General features: G+C 36.5%; 4 protein-coding genes across 11 annotated transcripts in view; 2 read left to right on the top strand and 2 right to left on the bottom strand.

Annotated features, from left to right (window-relative positions):
• Positions 1-4342, top strand: part of LOC116851054 (probable ATP-dependent RNA helicase DHX34) — a 9129-nt gene extending 4787 nt beyond the window's left edge. The window contains exons 3-16 of one of the 2 annotated variants that reach the window (XM_032830075.1): positions 200-366; positions 442-648; positions 735-867; positions 1039-1187; positions 1267-1499; positions 1565-1751; positions 1833-2027; positions 2106-2315; positions 2400-2768; positions 2854-3029; positions 3111-3221; positions 3294-3415; positions 3491-3749; positions 3918-4203. In XM_032830075.1, the coding sequence (XP_032685966.1) occupies positions 200-366; positions 442-648; positions 735-867; positions 1039-1187; positions 1267-1499; positions 1565-1751; positions 1833-2027; positions 2106-2315; positions 2400-2768; positions 2854-3029; positions 3111-3221; positions 3294-3415; positions 3491-3749; positions 3918-4203 (2804 nt within the window). Of the gene's footprint in view, positions 1-199; positions 367-441; positions 649-734; positions 868-1038; positions 1188-1266; positions 1500-1564; positions 1752-1832; positions 2028-2105; positions 2316-2399; positions 2769-2853; positions 3030-3110; positions 3222-3293; positions 3416-3490; positions 3750-3917 lie in introns of both variants that reach the window. The other variant, XM_032830076.1, reaches the window with a different exon arrangement.
• Positions 4343-4440: 98 nt separating this feature from the next.
• LOC116851058 (GPI mannosyltransferase 2) lies at positions 4441-6097 on the bottom strand. Its single transcript, XM_032830087.1, has one exon. It carries the CDS (start codon positions 6059-6061, stop codon positions 4580-4582), a length of 1482 nt encoding a protein of 493 aa, XP_032685978.1. The 5' UTR covers positions 6062-6097; the 3' UTR covers positions 4441-4579.
• A 281-nt stretch (positions 6098-6378) lies between these two features.
• LOC116851053 (dual oxidase-like) lies at positions 6379-15295 on the top strand. 7 transcript variants are annotated; one of them, XM_032830074.1, is made up of 26 exons: positions 6379-6562; positions 6639-6998; positions 7291-7478; positions 7580-7820; positions 9035-9265; positions 9368-9451; positions 9736-9821; positions 9891-10160; positions 10240-10412; positions 10512-10630; positions 10714-10902; positions 10980-11093; positions 11204-11343; positions 11418-11678; positions 11797-11937; positions 12016-12191; positions 12267-12778; positions 12857-13087; positions 13232-13325; positions 13409-13619; positions 13698-13818; positions 13894-14123; positions 14238-14396; positions 14466-14621; positions 14692-14820; positions 14957-15292. In XM_032830074.1, exons 1-26 carry the CDS (start codon positions 6415-6417, stop codon positions 15083-15085), a joined length of 4893 nt encoding a protein of 1630 aa, XP_032685965.1. In that variant the 5' UTR covers positions 6379-6414; the 3' UTR covers positions 15086-15292. The 7 variants fall into 7 exon arrangements, with proteins under 7 accessions (XP_032685965.1, XP_032685960.1, XP_032685962.1 ...); XM_032830069.1 differs by having other exon boundaries at positions 10980-11105; positions 14957-15085; XM_032830071.1 differs by having other exon boundaries at positions 10240-10630; positions 10980-11105; positions 14238-14291; positions 14957-15295.
• LOC116851060 (pyruvate dehydrogenase E1 component subunit beta, mitochondrial-like) lies at positions 7804-9036 on the bottom strand. Its single transcript, XM_032830089.1, has one exon. The coding sequence runs from the start codon at positions 8961-8963 to the stop codon at positions 7887-7889; it is 1077 nt and encodes a 358-aa protein (XP_032685980.1). The 5' UTR covers positions 8964-9036; the 3' UTR covers positions 7804-7886.
• Positions 15296-15319: the final 24 nt, after the last annotated feature.

Consider the following 15319-nt stretch of genomic DNA (forward strand, 5'->3'; position numbering starts at 1 on the left):
TTTTCTTTAATATATCTAATCCTTAATAAATATATTTACAAAAATACTTTAAAGCTATTTATATACTCTTATATTTTATTCAATCATTTAACAGAATTATTCTTTCAATGTGATCCCCTAATTATTTTGAGTATAATATGATTGTACATTGATAAATATTCCTTGCTTTATACTTAACATTTATTTATTTGCAATACAGCATGTACTCAGCCTCGAAGAATAGCATGTATATCCTTAGCAAAAAGAGTTGCCTTTGAAACATTAAGTGAAAATCTTAACACTGTTGGTTATCAGATACGCTTTGAGAAACAAAGAAACCAGCAGACAATTATTACGTTCATAACAGAAGGTTTATTGTTACGACAGGTGAATATCTCCATTTCTTTGAAATTTATTATAAAGTATCAAGAAGTTCTATAAATTACATATCCTTTTGCACAGGTCTCAGGTGAATCAGCAGTATCTGCATACGATGTGGTAGTCTTAGATGAAGTGCACGAGCGTCATTTGCACGGAGATTTTTTACTCGGCATTATGAAATGTATTATTTATCAGAATCCCAACTTGAAGTTAGTATTAATGTCTGCCACAATTAATATAGAACTCTTTAACAATTATTTTGCAAAGGAAAATGTTAAAACAATTGAGGTAAATTCATACATGTTATATAACCTTTCAAAACATTGTTGGGTTAAAAATATGTTATTAATATTGAAAACATTTCATGCATTTAGGTTCCTGGAAGATTATATCCTATTCAATTGATGTATCGCCCTGTAACTATAGAAGATATCAAATATAAAAATGACAGATTCAATCCAAGTCCATATGTGCAGATATTGCAGATAATTGATCAAAAGTATCCAGGTAAAATATTTATGTTATATTTTAGCACTATAATGAGATTAAAGATAATCAAATGCAATAAATATAAAAATTAATCAATGCATGTTATTTTATTTTTAGTTATTTTACTTAAAATTATATGTTAAGATTACAAATGAGTTGTAATAAGTACAATGACAAAACTATTTTTAGTTGATGAAAAAGGCGACTTGTTAATATTCCTAAGTGGAATGAACGAAATTACTACAGTCGTAGACGCTGCCAAGGAATACAGCAAGAAAAAGAATAATTGGATTGTTTTACCTCTTCATAGCACACTTTCTATCGCTGAACAAGACAAGGTATACTATTTCTGAGATTATGCCTTTTAATTATTTTTGTGTCATAAACGTTATAAAAATAACTTTCTTTTTTTTCCAGGTATTTGATTATGCCCCTGAGGGTGTTAGGAAATGCATCGTAGCGACTAACATTGCAGAGACTTCTATCACCATCGATGGAATCAGATTTGTTGCTGATAGTGGAAAAGTGAAGGAAATGAGTTATGATCCATCATGTAAGATGCAGAGACTCAAAGAATTCTGGATAAGCAAAGCCAGTGCGGAGCAGAGAAAAGGAAGAGCAGGCAGAACAGGACCCGGAGTTTGTTATAGGTTATTAATTTGATGCTTAATTATTTGAAAAACTTTTGTATATTGATAATATTATTATTTTACAGAATTTATTCGGAAGAAGAGTATAAGATACTGGAAAAATATTCGACGCCAGAACTACAACGTGTACCTTTAGATTCTTCATTGTTACAAATGATAGCGATGGGCCTGCCGGATGCACGCAAGTTTCCATTTATAGAATCACCACCAGCCGATAGCATAGAAAACGCCATACTATCTTTAAAAGATCACGTTGGTATTTTGATATTGTACTTTTTATTACTTTTACAAAGTAATAAATATCTAGTTAATATTCAATATTTTTTCAATCAGGGTGCACTTACGGAAAATGAAAAAATCACGTGTATCGGTAAAACTTTAGCACGGCTGCCTGTTGACATTACAATAGGGAAAATGTTAATAATGGGATCGATTTTTCATCAAGTGGAGCCGGTACTATCATTGGCTGCTGCTCTAAGTATACAAACGCCGTTTACGAACAGAGCTTACAGGGATACTGAATGCGAGGTAATTAATATGAATGTAAAACGAAATATGCAGTTACCAAGTTGACTAAATATTGAAATACTATTGTTAACGTTTAAGACATCTAGAAAGAAATTGGAATCTGATCATGGTGACCCAATCACATTACTTAATGCATTTAAAGAATGGCTGGAAGTAAAGCAAGAAAATTCCCAAGAGTATAGAGGCAGCGGCAACAATAGCAGAAAATGGTGTAAGAGAAGAGGTTTGGAGGAACAACGGTTCTACGAAATGACGAAATTAAGAGCTCAATTTAAAGAATTACTCCAAGTTAGTTGTGCACATTTAACAACTTAACAATGCTCAATATCTTCATAAGGTACCTAACGTTATCATGTTTGTGAAACCACACAGGATTGCAATTTACTCAAAAGTCTTCCGGAGCCAAATTCCTCCATGACAAGTGCAGAACGCACAATGAGACATGGAGAGTTAAAACTTTTAAAATCGCTTAAAAGAAATTATAAACAAAGTGAACCTAGAAGACGTAAACAATTAAAAGTGGATACATTTGACATACAGTTGGAAGACAATGACGAAGACAATGGGGAAATCGACATAAAGGATATAGAATTCCGAATGAGGAATGACTCGAGTCAAGTGCAGAATCTTTTGACGGCTGCGACTGCATGCAGTTATAAAGATTTGACAATGTTAAAATTGATACTATGCAGCGGCTTGTATCCACAATTTGCTTGTGCCGATGAGTTTAATTATTGCAAGGTAAAAATTATGTTTTGTATATTATTTTGTATATATATACACCTCTATAATAGTATATATAATTATATTTTCATATTGTGTTCAGTCCATGAACGAGCAATTGTTTCATACAAAAGCGAAGCCATATGTTGCTTTGCATCCAATGAGCTTCTTTGGAAATCACCCGCAAATGCTGCAAGTTGAAGAAGTAGATGTGGTATCGATATCAGGTTTTAAGAGCAAAACTCCTGTTAGCCCTAAACATCAGATATTGGCGTATCTGTAAGTTTTTCTTTACGTTCATGGCTTTGTAGAAATTTGTCAAATATGAGTAACGCTTTACGACGTTGACGTAATTGACAGCTCTCTCTTGGAAACTACAAAACCATATCTGGTAAATACTTTGAGGATGCCTGCTGCACAAACATTATTGCTATTCGCACGTGAAATAGACACAAACAGCATATTTTCCATGTAAGTATGCTTTAAATTTTGAGTTTACGTATTTTGTAATTTAACTCATGCAATATAGTATAAATGTTACAGTATGATATGTGATTCATGGCTGATGCTAGAGTTTCCTGTTCCTGATAGTGGCCAAACTTTGTTGATGAAGGCTACTAAGTTAAGGAATAAATGGGATTTTTTATTAAACCAGCAATTGCGAGGTAAGAAGACATATATTTGACGATTAAGTTGTATTTTCTTCTATTTCTATTAAGAATAATATAATCTTATTTTAGTATCTGATGAAACAAATAATACAAAAGAAGATTTTAGTAAAGTTGAGCAAAATCTCACTCAAGAACTGATCGAATATATGCATACTACAGTACCATATACCATAAAAAGACTACTACCAGCTGACTTAAAACTGATATATGTTGGTAGTAGAAATAATAACATAAGCATAGAGCCTAATCCTTTCCAATCTGATTTTAAGAGTATACCAAATGTAGCTAAGGGTGGAATATATGTAACAGAAAATATTACGTACAACTGGTGAGTATAATAAAATATTTTATTAATATACACTGAAATATACAGTTACTCAAATTGCATCTGTATAACAACGTATAACTAACAAAATTATACAAGATTGAATACACTTTTATTTAATGAACTTATGTATTTATCCGTTAACAAGTATTTTATATAAATATGTTACAGTATAAAAGAAACAGATTGGAGCGAGAAAATAATTGTAGAAATGCAAGAGATGGAATGGCACTGTCAAAATTGTGATCTCCAAGCAATCCTATCCAGTTTGGAAAAAATCCAACATCAGAATATCTGTGTAATCGCAAATGAGATCAGCGGAGACAACAAAGAAAGTAAAAATGTTACTCATAAACCCAACAGCCAAGCGTACGAATGTTCTCATTGCTCACAGACATTATATCTTACACCTATCGAAATATTAAGGCATAAAAAACAACATATCAAAGGAAGCTAATGTAATTAAATAATTTTTTAAATATATAAATATGAGAACATCTTTGTTGTTAACTATTAAAATGTACATTCGCCAAATGTTGTACCTGATAGCCTTAAGTGTATTGCATTTTAATATATATACATTACATAAAAATAAATATAATATTAAAATAATGTTACTTTATCCTTCCTATTAAAGATTAATAATATTTACAAATCGTACTTATTATATAGTTTTATTTTGATATTCACTATGTCTTATTTCAGTATTTATTATTTATATACAAAAACGTCAGCAAATACATTTACAGCAAGAATGTATCTAAAATATTCTGGAATAACTTATTTTAGTGAAAAGAATATACATATATAATATACATATAGGATGTAGTCTATTAAGTCCATGGCAAGAAATTGGGAAACATAAAACATCCTATAATTGTATATCCTATGAAATAAGATAGTACTAGCTTATCCTGTAACGTATATCGTTCTTGCGATAAGATAAACACTTTCCACTTGGAGAATATGTTGTCTCTACTTTCGTACTGTGAGTCAACATGATCGCTACATTTATAAGACATAATCGACGCACAGTACCAATATATCAAAGGACTCGCGGAAGCTAATAAACGTGTACTGACTTGAATATGTACAAAGAATAAGCAAAATGTGGTCAAAAATAACCCATGTATCACGAAAACAAACATATTCAATGGATATTTCTTTACATGGTTAGTATTTTCGCTTTTTGCTTTGCCGTCAAATAATCCCAACGAGTAGAACTCATTCTTATGTTCAAAGAGAAATTCTTTTACGCAGTGCAACATAATGAGCAACATTGGAAAAGCTAAAATGAAATTCGGTATCTGTTTGAATCGATAGTATCTCAAGAATCCAACGTTCCAATATGTCTTTTGCACGTACGAGTATGCCAGAGGCACACTGGCATTACACCATGCCGAATTTTCCGCACCTGGTAGGACTAGATTGTTTTCTGCGGCGTACTGTAAAATGTGAGTCGGTAGCAACGACGTGTCGTACGTAGAAGTGCAAAACTTTATATAATTATATATTTGTAGAAGAAGAAACGGCGACATCGATATAATTATCGTGCTCAACAGAGTGAAGCAATTGTTCAACGTCATCAATTTTAGGATATACCAGGCAGTCGATAGAATATTACCTTTCTGTCGCGTCTCTCTTGATGCGGAATTGCATATATTCTTAAAGCCGAAATATACAGGAAAGCCGATGTTGATGAGACCGTTCGACCTCACCAAGGTTGACAGAGCCAGTGGAAAATAAATAGTGGGCATGCATCTTATACTTGCAAGCATGGTATAGAACGTTAGGTACGCGAACATGGATTCGGAATATGCGGCCGAGAAAAATATGCCGGCCGGATTTATGCAGTAAAGTATCGCCGTTTTGTACGCCGTCACGGTATCTTCGAATACACGCTCGGTGAGGTCATAGAGGATAATTGCGGACTTTATGAAACACGCGAAATTAATGAACGTCGCGGCCAGGATCATCGCGCTCTGAATATTCAGCATGGGAAGTACCTTCAGCAAAACAACGCCGACGACGCGAATCATACCCGGGTACAACGGATAAAAAGCGAGAGTATTCTCGTAAGTGTACCCGTATCTTGCGATGTGTAAATAATACTCGCCGTCCCAACGTGTAAGACCGTCAAGTAAAAAATACACTATTCGATCCCACGGGGAAACTTTCTCCGCAGGATCCAAGGGTCTTCTAAATACATCTGCGTGGTGATTGGGTATTAATGCGTTAAAAATTGCTTGCAGTATAAATACCGCGATTCTACTAACGATCGCGAACCAAAGGATTTTTTTTCTTGGCGTGTACATTTTGTGCTACTTCTTGCGCTCGCTTAATTTTTCCGCAAAGTAATCGTCGAATATGCATGTAGCCGGTTATCGTGAGAAATTATAAAACAGGCGTGCGGTCAATTTTTCATGCTCTAATAATATAATCAGTGATACACGCATTTGGTTTCCTGCATACCCTTATCACACAGGAAGGAAGTAGCCGTAACGAAGGAAGTCACTCGTATGAATAATACCACTCGTTAGTAGCAATTTTTGCAGCTCTGTTAGTGAGTGGAACTCAGTAGCTCTGTAACAGATAATTTTTTAACGTGACACTTAAGCGATGTGTGTACATATTTTCCATAAATTGGCCACGTAATAAAGGGTGCAACATGTATTCCATGCTAAATTTATTTGTTATTGTAATTAATCTCTCATTGCTTGCTGCACAAAACGTTACAACGCCATCCACACTACCTATTACAACTCGAACTACTACAACTCGAACTACACCTGCACCTACGCCGGATCCGAATAGATGTACGATTATGCATATATCTGATGTAACAGACTCATCGTACTTGTTATTAAAGAAACACGTCTTTCTGTTCCGCAGTTTTTAAAAAGCCAGAAAAGAAAACAGCTGGAAGAGACTTTAATATACAATTCACAAGTTGGCTGTTTACTGGATGTTGGGAAACCAAGACGGATAAGCCATCGAATAAATGCGGTACAGATTATCACACCGCGAAGGAATACCCCGGTTACGATGGATGGAACAATAACGTTGGTAAACCAGAATTAGGTGCCGTCGACACTCCCTTACTGAGGAGATTGCCAGCAGCTTATGAAGATGGAGTATACCAGCCGTCAATTTCTAACAGACCAAACCCGTTAGAGTTGAGTGACGAGCTGCTGAGTGGAGACATTGGGACTAAATCGAAAATGGGACGAAACGCTTTACTTGTGTTTTTCGGTGCGTGAAAAAATATTTTATATATATATGTATAGGAAACTATTTCTAATTTAATTTCTACTTGGGTGCAAGTAGTGTAAACGAGATAAATTGATGGATTGTTATAGAATATAGAATGTGAGCTATCGTCTACTCTTCTCTCGACATATATACAAAAAAAATTACGCTACAAGAAGCTTGTGTATATATATATATATATTTTTTTTTTATTGTTAATAGTAATTTTTTAATTTAATTCTGGATGAGCTGCGTGAGATATTTGTGTAACACAACTAAAAACATTTATGCATAGGTCAACAAGTGGTGGGGGAAATTTTGGATGCCCAGAGACCAGCGTGTCCACCTGAATATATTAATATAAAAATTCCGGAAAACCACAAGTACAAACATAAGTACAAAAATAAAAAAACAGAAAAGCCTGTTTTACGTACACGATATGATCAGCGGACGGGTCATTCGCCGAACAATCCACGCCAACAGGTATCACGCGTTTGCCCTTTAGAAAAACGATATTATTAACGACACTGTCAACTTCTTCTGATCTTTTTTAACTTCTAAATATGGGTATTATAACGTCGCAGTTAAACGAGATTACGCCGTACTTGGACGGTGGACTGATCTACGGCACGTCTAAAGCGTGGTCGAACGTTCTGCGGACGTATGCCAACGGAACCGTACAGCCGGATGGTCAACTCGCGTCATCGCTCTCCGGCGCGTATCCCGAGCTTAACACCGCCCGGCTACCGATGGCGAATCCGCCCGCTTATCACAAGAAGTACGTAAGTCCGCGGCACTACACCGAGGAAGTCACCAGATACTTCAGTGAGTACAAGCTTTTATTTGTGCTAATACACATACATACACATACACAGAAGCGAATATATACAATCAAAATTTGGAGCCGCAAACGCGTTTAGCATAATCGGCTATATGATGATCCTTCGGGGTGCACTCGTACTCAATCTTCTCCGAGTATGGCATCGGGACGTCGACTCCGGCGCATCGGACCGCGGGCGCATCCAGTTGGAAGAATACCGGATTCTCCATCACCGTCGCTACGATTTCCGAGCCCACGCCGCATCGAGGCCATCCCAGCTCGACGGTCATCAGTCTGTGCGTCTTGCCAATCGACTTGAAGACGGTATCCCAGTCCAGGGGCCTCAATGATCGCAGATTAATGACTTCCGCCTCGATCCCTTGCCCGGCTAATATCTCAGCCGCTTGAAGCGTGTACACGAAGCCCTGGCCATGCGTCACCAACGTGATGTGTTTGCCGGGTTTCTCCACCTTAGCCTTGCCGAATGGCACCTGGTAGTCCTTGTCCAGGGCTTCGTCAGACAATGGGAACTCGATATTGTAAAGTAACTCGCTCTCCAGCATCACCACGGGATCGGGATCTCTCACGCCAGCCTTTAGGCAGCCCCTGTAATCCTCGCAAGTCGATGGCGACACAACTTTGAGCCCTGGCACGCTCATGTACCATGCGGCGAAGCATTGGGAATGCTGCGCAGCCAGACCCTTGGCACTGCCATTCGGGCCACGAAATAAAATGGGAACGGGGTATCTGCCGGCGGACATGTAGAGATTCTTCGCGGCGCCATTAATGACGCGATCAATGGCTTGCATGGAAAAATTGAAAGTCATGAATTCGCATATCGGCCGTAGACCCAAGAGCGCCGCGCCTATAGCTATACCGCAGAATCCAGCCTCGGTTATTGGCGTATCGATCAACCTCTTGTCACCGTATTTCTTCCAAAGACCACGCGTCACCTTGTAAGCGCCGTCGAATTCCGCCACCTCCTCTCCTATGATAAATACGTTCTCGTCTCGGGCTAATTCCTCGTCGAGGGCCTGATTCAGCGTGTCCCGCACCGTCATCTTCGTGATCGATCTGCGGGACAAGTCGGCAAGGACGCGGCATGCTCGCGGTATCGCTTCATTCCTCAGCGCTCGGAGAGAATGCATCTTCGGACGAGAACGAATAACACGATTCGTGCGTTCGATGGTTAACGATGCAACTCATACGTATGTTTCAGAGTTAGGAAATCCACGAGGGAATGAAAATCCGTTTCTGCTGACCTTCGGTATAGTGTGGTTCCGATGGCACAATTTCCTGGCGAAGCATATTAAGCGTTACCATGAAGACTGGTCGAGCGATCAGATCTACAACGAGGCGCGCAAGTGGGTGATAGCGACTCAGCAGCGCATTGTCGTCGATGAATGGTTGCCTTCGTGGTTGGGCCTGGATGTGCTTCCTAAATATGAAGGTGAGAAATAGATAACGACTGACGCGTGCAATACGCCGCGATTTACTCAGATTGCTCGAAAATTGATGTACAATTCACGTTTGACTTTTTCCTTCCTGAAAGGTTACAACCCTAATATCGATCCGCAGATAGAGCAATTCTTCCAATCGGCTGCTTTCCGTTTCGGGCACACTTTAGTTCCACCAGGTAAACGCGTGCAATGTCTGATTACTAACGCATTATTTAAATATTATTTCAAATACAGTCGTATCGACGTCAAACAAAAAAGTCATTTTATGTCAGCGATATTGATTTCTTATTTCATGGCCTATTTGCTTTTATTCGTACATTTTCTTTTTTTTTATACATCTACAACTTTCTTTTTGTTCAATTATAAGGCGATGTGAAATAAATTTGGCTTGTATGTGACGTCGCATAGCAAGCGGTGTTATATTGATTATGTTGATAAAACAGCAGTAACAATTGCATAGGTGTGTATCTTCGCAACTATGGGAGAAACGGTTGTTCTCTGGAACTATATCCAACTAGAACATGCAACAGTTACTGGATGCCAGAGGTATCTTAGCGAGTACACACGTTTAAGATATGTCGACAAACAATTAATGCACAATAAATCGTCGTTTAGGATTCTTTCTTTATCAATTCAACGAAGAACAATATTGTGGAGAAATTACTAATGGGAATGGCTATTCAATTATGCGAAGAGGAAGATCATAAAATCGTTGAAGATTTGCGAGAAAGTTTGTTCGGTCCATTGGAATTTTCAAGAAGGGACTTAATGGCGCTTAACATTCAACGGGCACGCGATCATGGTGTACCGGATTACAATAGCGCTCGTCGCGCGTACGGTTTACACGAAGTTACAGATATATCCCACTTTAATCTGTCTAACAGTGTATGTTGTATAATAACAATAACTTTTAATTCGTTATAGCAACGACATTATAAAAAATATCGTCTGCACTTTGTTTCAGATCAAGGAAAAATTCCTCACATTGTATAATTCTTTTGACAACGTGGATATCTGGATAGGTGGAATATTGGAGACTGGTAACGCACCTGGCGAATTATTCCAAGCAATCATCAGAGATCAATTTCAGAGAATACGTGATGGCGATAGATTTTGGTATCAAAATAAGGATAACGAGTATGTAATTATACATTGCACAAAGATTTCCGCTTTCTACATATCTATGTTTTACTATTTATTCGGTAAACTGTCTCTGACACGTCTTCGTTCTCGTAGACTTTTTACTTCAAAAGAAATTGAAAGAATACGTCAAGTGTCAATTTATGATTTGTTAATGTGCATCACTGAAATGGACTGGAACGATATTCCGAAGGAACCCTTCAGAGTTCCTAAAGGTATGAGCAAAAGCGTAAATGACAATTTAAATTTGCCCGGTGATAACTGAAGGTATCATTAAATATATATTGTACCCTTTCAGGAGAAATTCATCCCAAATGTAAAAACGTTATTAAACCAGGAAACTGTCTCAATGGTCCTTGCTTTCACGCTGACCAAATCAATAAGATTCTCAAAGAAAAATGCGAAGATCCCGAAACTTACGACTTCTTTTCCAACAGCGGCCTGTCCTTCATTCTTACATTTTTATCCTTAACAACATTATTCTGCGGTAAATTCTTCATTATTATTATCATTATTATTACATGGTGACTGTACGAATTTTATATTATTTGGCATTCATTTTAGGTCTTATTGCTTTGATTTCTTATAAGATACAGTTAAAAGAGAAAGGACCGACGAAAGAATATAGTAGAGAAGTGGATCACAGTGATATCAATAACATAGATAGCATATTTTCTGGTAAATTTCCAGGTATAAAACGTACATCACATAACATATGTGATGTGCATAGTGTGTACATCACTGTAATATTGCTTGTGATATATTAATAAACCTTTGTACTTAAATAGCTAGAGAATGGCAAGAGCCGAAGTCTTCACTGAAGCACGTTCTAGTAACAACAAATGTCAGAACTCAACAATTAGAAGTGAAAAATCAATTGGGACATTTAATACGTGCAGTGGAGTTTCCATCTAATAGCAACGTTATGGTACGTCTATTTATTATTCATCAATTGCCACTCATTAACAACAAATTGTAATAACAGGCATTATTTTTCCACAGATTTACCGCGCAACCGATAGCCATTACGTATTGATTCGTGTGTATCACAGTTACGACTTAGTGCTGAAATTCGATGGCGAATATATAAGAAATGCATTTATAAAGGCTTTCGATAAGTTTATGTCAGAAATCGCAATTGTCGGAAATGTATGTTCAGTGCAAACGACGAACGTCACGCTCGCGGTGATGCTCAAGCAAGCAATTAGTAAAAAACATCGTCAAAAGAAATTGGAGATGTTCTTCCGTGTTGTATTCGCACAGGTATTTTATTTTCCACTTATTTAAGAACGCTTTCTTTTGTTCAAAGTAAATGTATTTACAGTATACGCGAGATTTGCGAGATAAATGCAATGTGTATATGTGATAATTTTTTCTTCAGGCGTTTCATATCGCACATACGGAAGAAGAAATATTACAAATAGACTCGATAGTGGCGAAAGAAGTAATTTACACTGAGCTGACGATCATAGAATTTGCGGAAGCTCTGAGCATGAAGCCGGAAGCTGAGTTCGTAAAGAAGGTAACATTTGCACAAAGTCTGATATACGATATGAGTATATGATACGAATGTATGTTGTTCGAAAGACTGCATTTGTAGATATTCAATCTAGTGGATAAAGACAAGAACGGCTTTATATCATTCCGGGAGTTTATTGATATGTTAGTAATATTTCTGAAAGGCTCCGCTGAAGAGAAGATAAAGCTGATGTTTGATATGTATGACATCAATAATACAAAAAGACTAACAAGAGAAGAATTTTCAAATATGTTAAGGTATATTATGTATTTACATATATGATTAAGACATAACATTTTGCACATATTATATGTATTACATCGAATTTGTAGATCGTTCATGGAGACGGTCAATACTGACGTAACGGATGACGAATTAGAGACTCTGGTGCAGTCTATGATGTACCACGCCAATTTGGCGAACAAGGAAACTATAAATCTACAGGACTTCCAGCAAATACTGAGCGACTTTAACGATCAGTTTAATTACGCCGAACTAGAGTTTAACGTGCAAACAGAAGGGAAGAACAGGAAACTTCACGCAGGCGTGAAAACAGTTAGATCGACGTTTATCGGCGAAGTTCAGAAAACGGTGGAGAGTCTGTATGCCGATCCCAGCGAGTTGCAGTCGAGAGTCGAAGGCAAAATTGAGGACGAGCAGGACGTAACGGAGGAGAGACACAATAGTGAGATCATCGACGGGGAGATCGTTGAGGAAATGAAGAAATACTCGGACGATTATTGGCACCCTATATTGAAGTACCTCGCTAACAAACGATTGCAAATATTCTGGGTGTGTTTGTATACTCTGTTGCTCCTTGGGATATTTGCGGAACGAGTGTACTGTACGTATTTTGTATAACTTTGTAGCATCGAGTATTTAGTTTTGCGATCCTCATAAATACTCAACGGTGCTCTTACAGATTTTTCCATAGAACGAGAACATTCGGGTCTCAGGCGAATATTGGGCTACGGCCTGACGATAACAAGAGGTGCGGCGTCGGCAATGATGTTCACTTACTCCACGCTACTACTCATGATGTGTCATAACACCATCACGTTCCTGAGAACCACAGTTCTGCAATTTTATATTCCATTCGATTCCGCGATCGAGATGCACAAGTACATTGCTTGCTGGGCTCTGGCCTTTAGTGGTGAGAGAAAATGTCTTATTTTGACTTTAAACACTGCATATTTAGTGGTACATAAATATTTAGTGGTTTCTTTTACATCAAAATTTCTCTGTAATTATAACATGGTCGATTTTATCTAAATAGTATTTCATAAGAATCTTTTAGTGTTACATATTATCGGACATGGCTTCAACTTTTATCACATATCCACGCAGACTGCAGACGATCTGTCGTGTCTATTCCGGAATTATTTCCATGCGTAAGTTTCTTTCTGAATATTCTGATCATTTGTGTCTATACGCGATATATATCATTATTATATATAATTATCGGTATCTATAGGACGCACGAATTGCCTAAATTCCATTATTGGTGTTGGGGCACAATGACAGGTATAACTGGAATATTTTTAACTATTGTGGCTGGATTGATATTTATATGCTCTTTATCGATGGTGCGCAAAGCATTTTACAACTTGTTCTCTTTCGTACACTCCCTATATACAGTCTTCTACATACTCATGGTTTTACACGGCAGTGGGAGATTAGTGCAAGTAATTAATGTTTATATATAAAATGTAATTATTCTCACGATGACGTAACTAACAAAATTGCTTGATTTGTCGCGACAGGAACCGTATTTCCATTATTTCTTTTTGGGGCCAGCTATCCTATTTATTTTCGATAAAATTATAACAGTGACCAAAACGAAAATAGAGACACCAATATTTAAAGCGGACATTTTGCCGTCAGGTAATTTCTCTCCACTAATATCATTATAGTGTCGCTTACGCCTATTGATCCATTATATTGGTGTACCTTTCACAGGTGTAACATGTTTAATATTTCCAAAGCCTTTAAATTTTCAATACAAATCTGGCCAGTGGATTAGAGTGGCATGCCCAGCATTACAAACAAATGAGTACCATCCATTTATTTTATCCTCTGCGCCGCACGAGATGAATTTAAGTATACATATAAGAGCAGTTGGACCGTGGACGAAAAATATCAGGGATAAGTTGGATCTAAGCATCATGTCTAATGAGAACTTGCCAGTGGTACGCTTTCATGTTATAATATATTGTAAAGAATCATATACTTATTCATCTATCTAAATTTTATGTCATATTTAATAATGAAATAAAATTTGCATGTTATCTATTTATTGTTAGATTTACATAGATGGCCCATATGGAGAAGATCATCAAGACTGGGATAAATACGAGGTAGTAATCATGGTTGGTGGTGGTATAGGTGTTACTCTTTTTGCATCAATACTTAAGGATATAGTTTTTAGGTCCAATCATAACGTAAACTTTAGTTGCAAAAAGGTAACAACATCATTGCAGCACTATGATATATCAGAAAGAATATGGGTGTAAAATTATTTCCATTTATAGGTATACTTTCTTTGGGTTACAAAATCACAAAAGCAATTTGAGTGGATGGTCGACATATTGAGAGAGCTCGAGAAAACAGATGCTAAGAACATAGTATCGATTCACATTTTTGTCACTCAGTTTTATGAAAAGTTCGATCTACGTACGATATTTTTGGTAAGACATTTGAATATAATTTATTTGAAATAAATTTTAGAAAAATTATGTAATTAAACACTGTTTTTAGTATATCTGTGAGCATCACTTTCAAAAAATTTCAAATAGATCTCTGTTTACTGGCCTGAAAGCAGCCACACACTTTGGACGACCGAAATTTTCTCAATTCTTCCGATCTATATCAAGATTACATCCTGCTGTAAGTATATATCATCTCTGTATGATCTATTCATATTTATTGTGTAATATTTATTCTATTAAATCCTATCATACTATATCATACTTTAAATTCTTTATGTGATTTAATATATACCTAAAACAATTTCTCATTTCAGGCAAATAAGATTGGTGTTTTTAGTTGTGGTACGCCAACAATGGTCAATGCAGTAGATGCAGCTTGTAAAGCAATTAATCTAATGGAAATTAATGATACAGTATTTCAACACATTTATAAAAGGTTCTAAATCTATGAATATTTAGCGTAGCATTTTATTTTTAATAACTATCAAATACTTTTCTAATTCTAATGCAGATAATTCCTTTTATATTTCTAATTTGATATATTTCTATAAATAAACACTACTGAATAAACACTAATAACTAAATAAGCCTATATTAATGTAAAAATATTTGTTGTTAATATATTTGTGTATTAATGTCAAAATTTCACAGACTACATGTGCACAAATAAAAATTTT

This window comes from Odontomachus brunneus, unplaced genomic scaffold (genome assembly GCF_010583005.1).
Source record: "Odontomachus brunneus isolate Ranch 3 - 2012 unplaced genomic scaffold, Obru_v1 Obru_scaffold_165, whole genome shotgun sequence".
NCBI lineage: Eukaryota > Metazoa > Arthropoda > Insecta > Hymenoptera > Formicidae > Odontomachus > Odontomachus brunneus.

What these genes read in the sequence shown, in the direction of transcription:
- LOC116851058 (XM_032830087.1), bottom strand. Translation starts at nt 6,061, where the DNA reads ATGTACACGCCAAGAAAAAAAATCCTTTGGTTCGCGATCGTTAGTAGA.
- LOC116851053 (XM_032830067.1), top strand. Translation starts at nt 6,415, where the DNA reads ATGTATTCCATGCTAAATTTATTTGTTATTGTAATTAATCTCTCATTG. An exon ending in GCACACTTTAGTTCCACCAG is followed by an intron (nt 9,452 to 9,735) that starts GTAAACGCGTGC and finishes ACAATTGCATAG; the next exon opens with GTGTGTATCTTCGCAACTAT. An exon ending in TAAACTTTAGTTGCAAAAAG is followed by an intron (nt 14,397 to 14,465) that starts GTAACAACATCA and finishes TTCCATTTATAG; the next exon opens with GTATACTTTCTTTGGGTTAC.
- LOC116851060 (XM_032830089.1), bottom strand. Translation starts at nt 8,963, where the DNA reads ATGCATTCTCTCCGAGCGCTGAGGAATGAAGCGATACCGCGAGCATGC.